This window comes from Rhamphochromis longiceps, linkage group LG23 (assembly GCF_057381845.1).
Source record: "Rhamphochromis longiceps isolate RC_006_pf linkage group LG23, R_longiceps_female_GT1.1, whole genome shotgun sequence".
Lineage (NCBI taxonomy): Eukaryota > Metazoa > Chordata > Actinopteri > Cichliformes > Cichlidae > Rhamphochromis > Rhamphochromis longiceps.
Window position 1 is genome coordinate 24,471,830 of NC_140578.1, and position 13,544 is coordinate 24,485,373.

Sequence of the window (13,544 nt, forward strand, 5' to 3'; positions counted from 1 at the left end):
AACCTGACATATAGACACAGACATACAGGCACACACAGATACAAACATCCCACCCTCATGCTCTCATATGCACTTACTCCACACTCAACCAATGTGGAGACAGACATAAAGAGACGCTGTACACACGATCACACTCCCCAAGCGTACTCTACGCTCTTTTGTTAAGAACCTTAAAGCTCACAATCTCCACTTGAATCGTGTTTTTATTGCTTTAGTAAAAAATAATTGTGCTGGTGTGAAGCTGCAAAATCACGAAAACTGCATCACTGTCCATCAATGGAGGACTTTGGTAGATTTACCGAACAAAATCAGGTAACAGACCAACCTGATATGGTAAAATTTAATCTATGAGAAGGCTCCATGTCCAACCTTCTACAGCTGTAACACTTGAAGTAATGCCTCCACCAGGTTTTTAAGTTATTGGCATTGATTGTTTATCACGAGGACAAGCACAAAAAGCTGGCAACAGAAGATAAGTCGGGTAATTATTACCCAGTATGGAAACCTGTTCATGAGAGAAATATCCAGTTATCTCAAATATGATGTTATTGTTTTAGCCCAGCATCACACAGAATGTGCCTAAAATGTCATTTGCAGAAAAACATAATGAATTAAATAAAGAGGATGTTTCAAAACATGACCTTTGTATGGAGAAAACTGCAGCCCTCATTAAACCCAATTTCCTTCGGGGTCAACCTTCAGGATCAATAAAGTTTTATTGAATTGAATAGAATAGTTTTGCCTCCTCTAAGCAGCAAAAATTGATGGCCTACAACAGCAGAAGCCCGCACTGGATGGCACTTCTGTCAGCTAACAACAGATAAATGAGTCTACGGGTTAGCTAGCTAGAAGAGTGGAAAAAAAAAAAAAAAAAAAAAAAAAAGTTGCCTGGTCTGATGAGTCTCAATTTCCTTTGCAACATTCAGACGGCCCCGTTATAACATAAACTAATTGTGGTATATCACATCTTTGGAAAGCTGAGTTCAATTTCTGTAGCCACACTCAGGCCTGATTACTGCCACACCTATTCTCAAACCAAAAAATCATGTAAATAGGATCTGTTTGACAAAGTGGAGTGGACCAAAAGATCCTCAAAAGCCAGACATCATTCCATGCTGTGGTGTGCAGGGGGAGCAGCACAGCAAAGAAGGACTCATCCAGGCTGGAAAAACTGATCAGGAAGGCTGGCTCTGTGGTCGCATGAAGCTGGACACTCTGGTGACAGTGGCAGAGAAAAGGACACTAAAAAAAAAATTGCTGGACATTATGAACAATGCTGGGCATCCTCTGCACACGGCCGTAAACAACCAGAGGAGTCTGTTCAGTGACAGGTTGCTTCTCCCAAAGACAAGAACCAACAGACTTAAAACCTCCTTTGTCCCACACGCCATCAGACTGTTTAACTCCTCTCTGGAGGGGAAACAGGAGGACAAAGGAGGGGGGAACAACTAAGCTGTAGTGCCTCTTCACCTCACTGTGCAATATCTTGTGCAATACTTTTTGTAAATAGTCAACGGTGCAATAGACCTCAATACTTGAAATGTGCAAGTCCCTTGTATTCTTATTTATCCCTTTCGTATATTTTATATATATATATATATATATATATATATATATATATATATATAAATAAATAATATTCTGCTCACGTTCTGTAACTCCTGTCGGTGCTGTGCTTTTGGAAACCGAATTTCCCAGAGGAACCCACCTGAGGGATTTATAAAGTTTTATCTTATCTTATCTAGGAACAAATGAGAAACAAAGTCACTGAGATCTTTTAGTCTGGAAAAGCCATTTCCAAAGCTGTGGGACTCAGTGAACCACAGTGAGAACCATTATCCACAGATGGAAAGGTGGTGAGCCTTCCCAGGAGTGGCTGGCTGACAAAAATTTCTCCAAGAGCGACTCAATAACTCATCCAAGAGGTCACAAAAGACCCCAGAACAACATCGAAAGAAATGCAGACCTCACTTTTTAATTAGTTTTTCTGCAAAAAATATTTGATGTCCAGAGTAGAGGTTTGCTCAGATTTAGTTTGAAACAGTAGCACAGAAGTCACAACATCCTGACCATGGTAGTATAATGCTACTTAAGACACCATTTCACACACCTTAATCTATAGGTTTTTTGAGTACTGCAGAAACAAATAAATGCTGGTTTGCAGAAAGTAAGAGTCATGGATTTAGTCTTTAGTTTGACTCAGTTTTGCATAAAAATGATTGAAAACCATAATTTTCTCCTCCGCCTGTCACGGTCTGGCTGGGGCAGACCGTATGTGTTGCAGAGGAGGACTCAAACGCAGACCAAAACGTGGTGTGGATTAACAAAACAAGCCGTTTATTGAGGCTAGCAACGAGGGTACAAAATAATAGGGCATCGGTGAAAACTAAACAATAATCTAAACTGGGTGAACTAATAACAAAACATAAAAAACCTTAACCATAGTGAAGTGACATGGGTACCTGGAGATGAGACATGGATGAGCAGACGACCTGACAACAGCATGCAGAAAACAAAGGGCTTAAATACATACATGAGGTGATCAGGGGAAGTGGAGACACATGGGGGAACAGCTGACTGACATAAACCTAATGACAGGACCAGGAGAGGAAAGCTAAATACAATGAACAAAGAACACATGACACTGTCAGAATAAAACAGGAAACACTAAAACTAGACATGACAACCCGAACTTCACAATGTAAGACACAGACATGAAACACATGAAGAGCAGGGGAGATTTACCATAGTTGGGAACACGAGGGGGAAATGATAAGAACTAGAAACACTTAGGCATGATAACAAATGAACTTAGGAACCCGAAGGGCTTACATAAAACTAAAACTCAAAACGCTGGGTCAACAGACCCAGGATCGTGACACCGCCATGAAATAAGAGGTTGCTGCTCTTGAGTAAAATGCAGTTTAAACTGAAGCATAACAATATGCTGCATCATTTTTCAGAAAGGAATGTAAGTTAGTGCTGTGTAATGCAAAATCGCAGCATTTTAATGTCCTTTTTTTTAGCCTTGATGTCCTAATTGGCTGCTGCGCTGATTCCTTTTCCCTCATCATCGTGTATTTGTGTCTTTTCATACTACAAACACACACCAACAGACAAGGACACACACTCTACCAGCGGGTACTCATTAATTGAGGATGAGAAAACTAAAGAGAGAAATGTGGGGTGCTATTCCTGTCCCGCAGTAAAGGAGGAGGAGCTGGAGTGGGCAGACTAGACTCATCGATGGCTTTTGAAGTAGTTATTGAGTCCATTAGATGTTTTATCATCAGTAAGATGAAAGTAGGGATGGCTGCTCATCTGTCATTTCCTTTCATTGTTCCAGGGTTTGTCTTTGTGTCTCTCGCTTTCAAACTTTCTTTCTCTGACTTATTTAGAATTCTTCTTGTTTTTACTTTCATTTTTTTCCTGGAAGTTTTCTGACTCTAAATTTCACTTCTTCAGCTTTCTGTGTTGTTGCGTTATGTATTCTCTTTTTTCACTTTTTTGAAGCTCGTTTCATCTTGTTTTCTGTCTTTTTAACACGTTTTTCTTGTTTTTTAGTCTGAAGTATTGTGGAAAGTCTCAAGTCAACCGTCATTTCTTTGTGTTGTCCTAGGAAATTGTGGAATAGGTTCAGCAATGTATAGAAACATGTGCAAATTACATTTATATACAGTATATAAAGCAAAACCTAAGTTTGTACAATTCTATCAAGCTTGAAAGTCAACATTTAGTGTGACCACCTTTATTCTTCAGCACAGTCTGAACTCTCTTAGGCAGCTTTCTTGTCATGTCTTTAAGTCGTCTTCAGGAATAGTTCTCCAGGCTTCTTGAAGGACATTCAAAGCTCTTCTTTGGATGTTTCTGCCTTTCGTTCTATTTTCTGTCAACATAATAATGGATTGGATTTATATAGCGCTTTTCAAGGCACCCAAAGCGCTTTACAATACCACTATTCATTCACTCTCACATACACTGGTGGAGGCAAGCTACAGTTGTAGCCACTGCTGCCCTGGGGCAGACTGACAGATGCGAGGCTGCCCTATCGCGCCATCGGCCCCTCTGGCCAACATGATCCCACACTGCTTCAATAGTTGAGGTCTGGGGTCTGGGGAGGCCAATCCATGACTGATAGAGTTCAACTGTGTGTTTTTCTATCCAGGTACGACTTTACTGCATTGGCAGTGTGTTTGAGATCATTGTCATGCTAAAAAATGATGCCGGTGCCAATCAGGTGCAGTTCCAGATGGTACTTCATGGTGGATCAATATCTGATGGTACTTTTCTTTGTTTATAATTAATCAATTTTGACAAGATCTCCAACACCACTGGCTCTAATGCAGACCCAAACCATGACAGAGCCTCCACCTTACCTCCTCCATACATACTGTTAGTGATTAGTGACTCATCACTCCAACAGTTGCCACTGATTTTTCAGTCCAGTTCTTCCACTGAGACCATTTCTGATGAGGCTTTAGTGATATAGCTGAATGAGCTGAAGGTTCAGATGTTCAGATGTGTCTCTCAGGTCTGTTTCAGGTCTTTGCTGGGTTTTTTCCTGTCTCTTAAGAGAGTGACTTTCAGAAAATATTCATCTGCTGTAGATAGTTTTTTGGGGTGTTTTTTTCTAGGCCTGACACATCTTCTTTTGTCCTTGACCTGTCAGGTTTAGACAAATGTTCAGCTAATAGCTTTTAGGGAATGATGGGAAAAATGTTACTTTGTCTGTCAAACTGTTGTCTTTGACTTTCTTCATAGATTTAACTAAATAAATGCAAACAAATTGTGGTCTCTGTAAAAGCTTAGTCCTTTAATAATCCACTTTCTGTTACTGTAACCATAAATGTTCATTTCCCCTGTTTTCCATTTCTGTTTTCTCCATTAAAAGCAAATATCCCTTTTTAAACTCCCATTTAGAGTTTACTTTCTCCCTGTCTCACTCTCAGTGAAGGTCATGATGTTTCCTGATGATTTAGTAACATTAAAATACAAAAAAGAGAAAAGAAATCACACACTTCATTTGTGAGTGCTTTAGATTTCCCATCAGTTTTAACCGGCCCCCAGAGAATCATTCACGCCTGTAAGTACAGTATGTGCGTGGGTGTGATCATACATTTACATTTCGATTAGATTAGATTAGATTAGATTAGATTAGATTAGATTAGATAGAACTTTATTAATCCCTCGGGTGGGTTCCTCTGGGAAATTCGATTTCCAAAAAAGCACAGCACCGACAGAAGTTACAGAATATTATATATACATATATATATATACACACACACACACATATATATAAATACAGAGACAATATAAATAAAATATACGAATTTCAGCCATTTAGTTGGCATTTCAATCTGAATCAGAGTGCGGGAGGAGCGGTCGTACTAAAGAACACTGATGGAAGCAAACGATGAAGAATGCTTTTCAGTCTGGTTAGTTTTAGGAAGAAAGCTACTCAGTTTGGTTTAGGAGAAAGTTGTTTTGGGGACAAAAACATTTTTAACAACATCTTAAAAGACCTGTCTAACATAAGATTTTAAAGGAAATATTATCTCATGTTTCCAAGGTTCAGGTTAATCAGTTAGAAAGACTTTCAGTCATTTTTCTTACTTTTCTTTCATTTCTTCATCGTTCAAACTCAAAATACAAAACAAGAAATACAAAACAATACAAAACACTGTAAATATTTTCTTGCTGAGAGTTAGACGATTAGTTTGAGAGACAGGTGACAGGTAGCACTGTCATGATAATATATGAAGCTGGATCCAACAGTTTTGTAGCATAGCACAGCACACCCTCAGGGGGAAACTGTTATTCTGACTTTGTCCAAAGGTTATACAACCTGCGAGAACATCTAAAGTTTGGTAATTCCTTCCTGTGCCTGACTTCTTCCAAACTAAAGACTTCTGCAGTGGCCCTCCAACACCTAAAATCACACTCTGATCATCATCAAAATCTAACACAATCTTATAATTTGTTTTACAAAGCTGATAACCACTTACAGCTTTACCTAAGGTACCTTATAGGCACTATAATCCTTTCCTGCTATTGACAAGATATAAAACAAGCTCGAGATTATAAATCGGCCAGAAAAGCAGGAATAACTTGTGATATATAGAGAGCCATGACAAAGAACGTTTTTGCAGGTCTCTCTGCAGTCATGTGGAAAACTAATTACACCCCATGATTCAGTAGTTTGTAAACCACTTTTATCAGCAATAACTCAAAGTAATTGTTTTCTGCATGACTTTATCATTCTCTCACATCATTGTGAAAGACTTTTGGCCCAGTCTTCTTTACAGCATTGCTTCAGTTCATTGAGATTTGCAGGCTTTCATTTATGCACAGCTTTCTCGAGGTCCTACCAAAGCATTTCAGTCAGGTTGAGGTCTGGACTTTGACTGGTCCACTGCAGTACCTTGATGTTTCCTTTTTAATCATTCTGTTGTAGATGTGTTGATGTACTTGGAATCATTGTCTTGTTTCATGACCCAGTTTAAGCCAAGCTTTAGCTGTCTGACAGATGTCCTCACATTTGACTCTAGAATACAGAGGAGTTCATGGTGGACTCAATGATTGTAAGGTGCTAATGTGGCTGCAAAAAAAGCCCAAATCACGACCCCTCCACCACCGTGCTGACAGCTGGTATGAGGTGTTTGTGCTAATATGTTGTGTTTGGTTTTGTGCATTATGACCAAACATCTGCATTAACCCTTTCATAGTGGTCATAACAGTGGACAGCTATTCTGTTATAGACAGTGTTGATGTTAATGTATGTTTGGGGGCGTTGCACCCCGGAACCTTTAGAGGTTTTTCAGGGTTTTCTCTGTCAGAATGTTATGTGAGAAACAGTTTCCTGTTTGTGTAGCGACTAGCTGTGGTTGTTTCTAAAAGTGGTCAGTAAACATCCTAAAAGTGGCACCTGAGTTTCCGAGCATTTTTATCCTGAAGTCATAACATATTCAAAGGCTGTTTTCTTGTATTTGTGTCAGTGTTGATGGTATACTTGCACATAAACTACTACATTGGACACTAATGTGTCACTCCATACCCTGCCACCCACTGGTCAGCCAGCGGACTGACTAAGTGAACATGTAAAAAACTATTTGAAAAGTACATGCTTAAAAAAATAAAGTTCAAAAATATTTTTTCATGCCTAAAGATGAATAAAAATACTTAAGAAAAAAAATCCTGATTTAGGTTGTCATAATTCATGCATGACAGGGTTAAGTTTTGATCGGCTTTCACACACCAGAGTGAAACAAGGGTTAAACAGATGAATGTTTGTTTCTGTTGACATCAAAAACTTGTCTCAGTTGTAACAAAATAGTTTCATCTTTCAACATCCACGAAGGGACTGGTTTTGGACATTAGCTTTGGTTATACACTCAACAAAAATATAAACGCAACACCTTTGTTACTGCTCCCATTCCCCATGGGATGGACGTAGAGACCTAAAATTCATTCCAGATACACAATATAACCATCCCTCCCAAACAGTGGTCACAAATCAGTCCAAATGTGTGGTAGTGGGCACATCTGCCATATTGAGATAATCCATCCCACCTCACAGGTGTGCCACATCAGGATGCTGATCTGACATCATGAGTAGTGCACAGGTGTACCTCAGACTGCCCACAACAAAAGGCCACCCTGGAATGTGCAGTTTTGTCTCACAGCAAAATGCCACAGATGCCACAAGCAATGAGGGAGCGTGCAATTGGCATGCTGACAGCAGGAATGTCAACCAGATCTGTCGCCCGTGCATTGAATGTTCATTTCTCAACCATAAGCCGTCTCCACAGGCGTTTCAGAGAATATGGCAGCACATCCAACCGGCCTCACAACCGCAGACCTCGTGTAACCACACCAGCCCAGGACCTCCACATCCAGCAGGTTCACCTCCAAGATCGTCTGAGACCAGCCACCCAGACAGCTGCTGGAACAATTGGTTTGCACAACCAAACAATTTCTGCACAAACTGTCAGAAACCGTCTCAGGGATGCTCAACTGCATGCCCGTCGTCCTCATCGGGGTCTTGACCTGACTCCAGCTCGTCGCCGTAACAGACTTGTGTGGGCAAATGCTCACATTCGATGGCGTCTGGCACGTTGGAGAGGTGTGCGCTTCACGGATGAATCATGGTTCACATTGTTCAGGGCAGATGGCAGCTGAGAATGTCCCAGTTCTTGCATGGCCAGCATACTCACCGGACATGTCACCCATTGAGCATGTTCGGGATGTGCTTGACCGGCGTATACGACAGCGTGTACCAGTTCCCACGAATATCCAACAACCTCGCACAGCCATTGAAGTGGAGTGGACCAACATTCCACAGGCCACAATTGACAATCTGATAGACTCCATGCAACGATGTGTTGCACTGCATGAGGCAAATGGTGGTCACACCAGATACTGACCGGTTCTGGGTCCCCAGACCCCCAATAGCGCAAAAAACTGCACATTCCAGGGTGGCCTTTTGTTGTGGGCAGTCTGAGGTACACCTGTGCACTACTCATGATGTCAGATCAGCATCCTGATGTGGCACACCTGTGAGGTGGGATGGATTATCTCAATATAGCAGATGTGCCCACTACCACACATTTGGACTGATTTGTGACCACTGTTTGGGAGGGATGGTTATATTGTGTATCTGGAATGAATTTTAGGTCTCTACGTCCATCCCATGGGGAATGGGAGCAGTAACAAAGGTGTTGCGTTTATATTTTTGTTGAGTGTATATAGACACAGCCTGTGCAGCTGTGCAGCTGTCAGCGTGTTTCTATGGTTGTCCTTTACAAATTATCCATCCATGTAATTTTAAACATATTTTTTAAACATAGACATTTTAAAATATCCAGTTACCTCCCAGTTAGCATATGGCCTCTTTAAAATGAAGGGACCGCAAATAATTGCTAGAATTTCTGTGAAAGAGGAAATTTGGGCTGGAATAGATCCATGGACCTCTCAAATCTGTTGTTTGATCCACTGGAGCAAGTCCTGACACTCAGGTGTGAACCGATCAAACAGCAATGAATACTTTTGTACTGTTGGCAGAGTACATTAAATTATTATCATAATAATGCTATTTTACAGTTAAATACAGTTTCACTTATAATTCTGCAAATGCACAGCTTCTGTTCTAGGTCATAAGCCATTTTTAAATTGTATTTCTTTATGAATAAATGGGAGAACGGTCTTTATGAAATGCCAGGGGGCTGGAGTACATTATTCATATGATTGAATCCATCCTTAATGGATTGATTTTCCTGACAGAGATAAAGACTTGAAAGCTTTTTGAACACTTCGCAGATGCAGAGATATTAACATTTGACTTTAAACTTTTGGTTCAGTTTTACTATGGGAAAGATTTTAAATCAAAATCAGCATCAGCCTTCACTAATACCCCTGTAAGTAATTGGAAGCAAATGACAAAACATCTGGTGCAGCTGGATGTCTCTACACTGAAAAGGCTCAACATTATGACCACAGACAGGTGAAGTGAAAAACAGTTGACTTGTTAGAAGCAGGGAAATGGACAAGTGTAAGAATCTAAGCGAAGTTGAGGATGACTTAGACGAGTGAGTCAAAACATCTCCAAAACTGTAGCTCTTGTGGGGTGTTCCTGGTCTGCAGTGGTCAGTATCTATCACAAGCGATCCAAAGGAGGAACAGCGGTGAACCACCGACAGAGTCATGGGTGGCCAAAGCTCACTGATGCTTGTGGAGAACAAAGGCTGGCCCGAGTGGTCCAATCCAACAGACGAGCCACTGTAGCTTAAACTGCTGAAAACATTAATGCTGGTTCTGACAGAATACACAGAGCATCACAGTTTGTTGCGTATGTGGCGGCATAGCTGCAGATCACTCTGGATGCCCATGCAGACCCTTGCACAGTGTCAAAAGCACCAACAGTGGGCATGTGAGCATCAGACTAGACCACCGAGGAAGGTGTTCTAGTCTGATGAATCACATTTTCTTTTACATCATGTGGATTGCCAGGTGCATGTGAGTCATTTACCTGGGGAACACCTGATACCAGGATGCACTATGCACTAGGGCAGGGCAATATGGCCAGAAATATTTATCACGATATACATTTGAAAATTTGCAATAACGATATAACTGACGATATAATTGACGTGAGATAAAATACTTTACAACTCCACAACTTTATTAGTGCAAAAAAAACCCCATCAATGTATTTTCACTTAAACAAGCAGCTGTTTTTTATGTGCATTAAAGCTATATAAAAATTTAACAGTGCAAATGCAAATTACTTGCCAAAAGGCATTTCCAGTGGAAATTGGCCGACATATCCTCAGCATAACCATGTATAATATCCACAAAACTTAAAAAGAGGTTATACACACACAATACCATAATTTTATGTTGAAACACAGTATGTATTACTCCGCGAGGCTCCCGACTACGGTAGCTGTAATGCTCCGACAATCCATCAGGCGTAACAGAGAGTTCAGACTGTAGCTTAGCAAAGTCGTACTAAAACATTTTTTGACAGATTTTTGAGCGCCGTGTACCACATAAAATCGGTTTGGTAATAACAGTAATAACGACGGCCCGCTTGCATGCTCTACCAAAAAATGTGCTTTGGTGTGTATCTAACGGACAAAAGCAAAACCAGTTCCACACCACTGGAGCTGCGACGTTTTTACAAACCAATTCTGGTTCATCTGTTTCATTCAACGATCCGCTTTCGGCCTTCTCATTCTCCGTCTCTGCCATGCTTTTTCCGCCATGTGCGTATGAAAACAAAGGCACTGCGCATGCGCGTTTTACCCATATTCTATTGCGATATTTCATTTTCTTATAACATTATACTGGTATTACCGTGAACGGTATGATATGGCCCAGCCCTACTATGCACTCCACTCAAACATCTGTGGGATGTGGTGGACACACAAGTCTGGCCCCTGAAGGGCTCACTTCACATTTTACAGGACTTAAAGGATCTATTGCTAATATCTTGGTACCAGATAGCACAGCACACCTTCAGGGGTAAAGAGGAGTCCATGCCTCGATGAGTCAGGTGGACAAATGCAATTTTAGGCAGGTGGTAATAATGTTATAACTGATTGATATATATATTGAATGGACCAAAGGTTTAGGTCCTCCTTGCTTCGATTAAGGCTCTTGATCATTCTCCTTCCACTTGTTCTGTTTATCCTGATCAAATAAAGGCATAAATAAATACTTAAAAAAGGAGCCCATAAATGAATTGCAAGTAATGTTGGTGTGCCTACATATTTGTGATCATCTCAGTTTAAATGCTCTGCAGACTGCATGTGTTACCTGGCCTTCACTGACCGTCGCTAACAAACTATATAAATGTGTGTGTGTGTGTGTGTGTGCGTGTGTGTGTGTGTGTGTTAACAGCTGTGCCAGCACCCCCGGTGAATGTATCGGTGACCCAGCTGAGGGCACACTCGGCCATGGTGACCTGGAATGTCCCTCAGGGAGACACCGTCATCGGATACGCCATCTCACAGCAGGTACAATACAGCAGCCTCGTATCATCGCTGCATGCATACACTGAGCATGCACGGCCAATGGACCATGCCTTTTCTTCTTTTTAAACTGAATGTCAAATACATCCTGATGTGCCCTCTCATTCAGCTGAAGGCCGATTAATTTTGCAGGGATCCAAATTATGAATTGAATGCCCAGAAAAGCTGGACCGGTGCCATGCTCGGGGCTAGAACAGCTTTTCAAAGATAAATTATGTATTTCTCATGCTCATCTCGATCTCACGAGGGCTTACTTCTTTCTCTTTTGTCCTCCTGCTGCTGTCTTCTGGGATTTATTAAAATGCTGCGTCATTCATTAGCCGGGTAGGCAGTCAGCATTCGGCTCAAAGACACTTTGAGTCATGAGGGGTGGGAAAGTTTGGAAACCTCTCAGAGGAATTTGCTCATTAACATTTTACTTCTTAAGGAGCTCGTTAATGTCAAGGATGGCTACTGGTTGACGTAGGTAATAATAAAAAACCAAATCTCTTAATTACATAAGGTGCAGCCAAAAGAAGGACTTTCCAAGCATCCAATTAGCAAGAAAAACCTGATTATCGAATTAATCGATCTTTAAATATCCCCCAGGAGGAAAGATCCTGCCGTGGATTTGAGGGGGAAAAGATCGCTCACAAGTAAGACATCCACAGCTGTGCACTGGTGTGTCAGCTCAACTGTGTGAGGTTAACAAAAGTCATATGCTCTGCCTGTGTTTGGGGTAATTTATCATAAATAATTTAGTTGCACAGCTGTTGGGCCACATGCATAACGGTGTGTTAATGCAAAAATGGGCTTTAGAGATCTTCATAAGAAGTTGCAGGTATTTAATTAATTCAGGAAAAAAAAGACTCCAACAAATAGCTGAAAGCAACAGACACATTGGTAGCACATGCTTTATTAAAGCCATGAATTCACTCATTACTGCTCTGTCTAGTATTATAGATACTATGTTCAGCTGTACTTCATACAGCTGTCTGTTTGCCTTTCAGACAGCTGACAATAGAACAATAGTGTATTTTGTCCTCTTTCTGACCCTAACATCTGGAAGAAGAAATACAGACTGCTCTCAGCTTACAGGTGTGGTCTTCTGCTGCTGTTCAGATGCTCTTCTGCATACCTTGGTTGTAATAAGTGGTTATTTGAGTTATTGTTGCCTTCCTATCAGCTCAAAGCACACTGGTCATTTTCCTCTGACATCAAAAAGGCATTTTCCCTCAGTGAACTGATGCTCACCAAATAGTTTCTCTTCTTCAGGTCACTAGTAAACACTAGAAATGGTTGTGCAGGCAAATCACAGCAGATCAGCAGTTTCTGAAATACTTAAATCATCAACAACATTACCACATTAACATAATCTTCCACATTCTGATGCTCAGTTTGGACTTCACTAGGTCGTCTTAACCATGTCCACTTGTGTAAATACATTGAGTTTCTGCCAGCTGACTGGTTAATTAGATATTTGCATTAATGAGCGGTTGAACAAAATATGATTGTTCAGAATGTATTTCTTTTTCTTCATGAATTCATCGATTCATTGCTTACATTTCATTTAATTAAACGCTGCAGTCCTTCCACGTAGCACCTTTAAAGAACACAACTGTCACCTAAAGTACAAGAAGTTTGCGTCACCGTAAGAGACGTTTCACATTAATTCTGCTGTTACATAACAACATTTTGTCTGTCTGAGATCTCTTAAAAACCTCGGCTGCTAGCTCAGCTTGGCTCATTTTAATCAGTCTTCACCACCTACAGTTTTGGCAAAAGGAGAATGAGACATTAGCTGAGCTCTGAGTGGGTGTCGTCTCCATTAGCGGAAATTATTTGGCCAGGATTCGTCTCACAGGAGAAACATCCACAGCGGTGTCGATGCCAAACAACTCTTATTCTTTCTTTTTGGTTTTTTTTCCCAAGTCACCTCACATCTGAGTCAGAATCCATCAACCTTTTGGCATTTTCAAGAAAACACAGGATCGGGATTTAAAACATCTCCTGCTTTAACCTCAGAAAGCACTT

General features: G+C 40.8%; 1 protein-coding gene across 1 annotated transcript in view; it reads left to right on the plus strand.

Moving 5' to 3' along the window:
* LOC146642013 (fibronectin type III domain-containing protein 4-like) overlaps positions 1–13,544 on the plus strand; it is a 60,535-nt gene that overhangs the window by 21,148 nt on the left and 25,843 nt on the right. Inside the window, exon 2 of the mRNA XM_085399360.1 lies at positions 11,401–11,516. Within this exon, the coding sequence (XP_085255486.1) occupies positions 11,401–11,516 (116 nt within the window). The remainder of the gene's footprint in view (positions 1–11,400; positions 11,517–13,544) is intronic.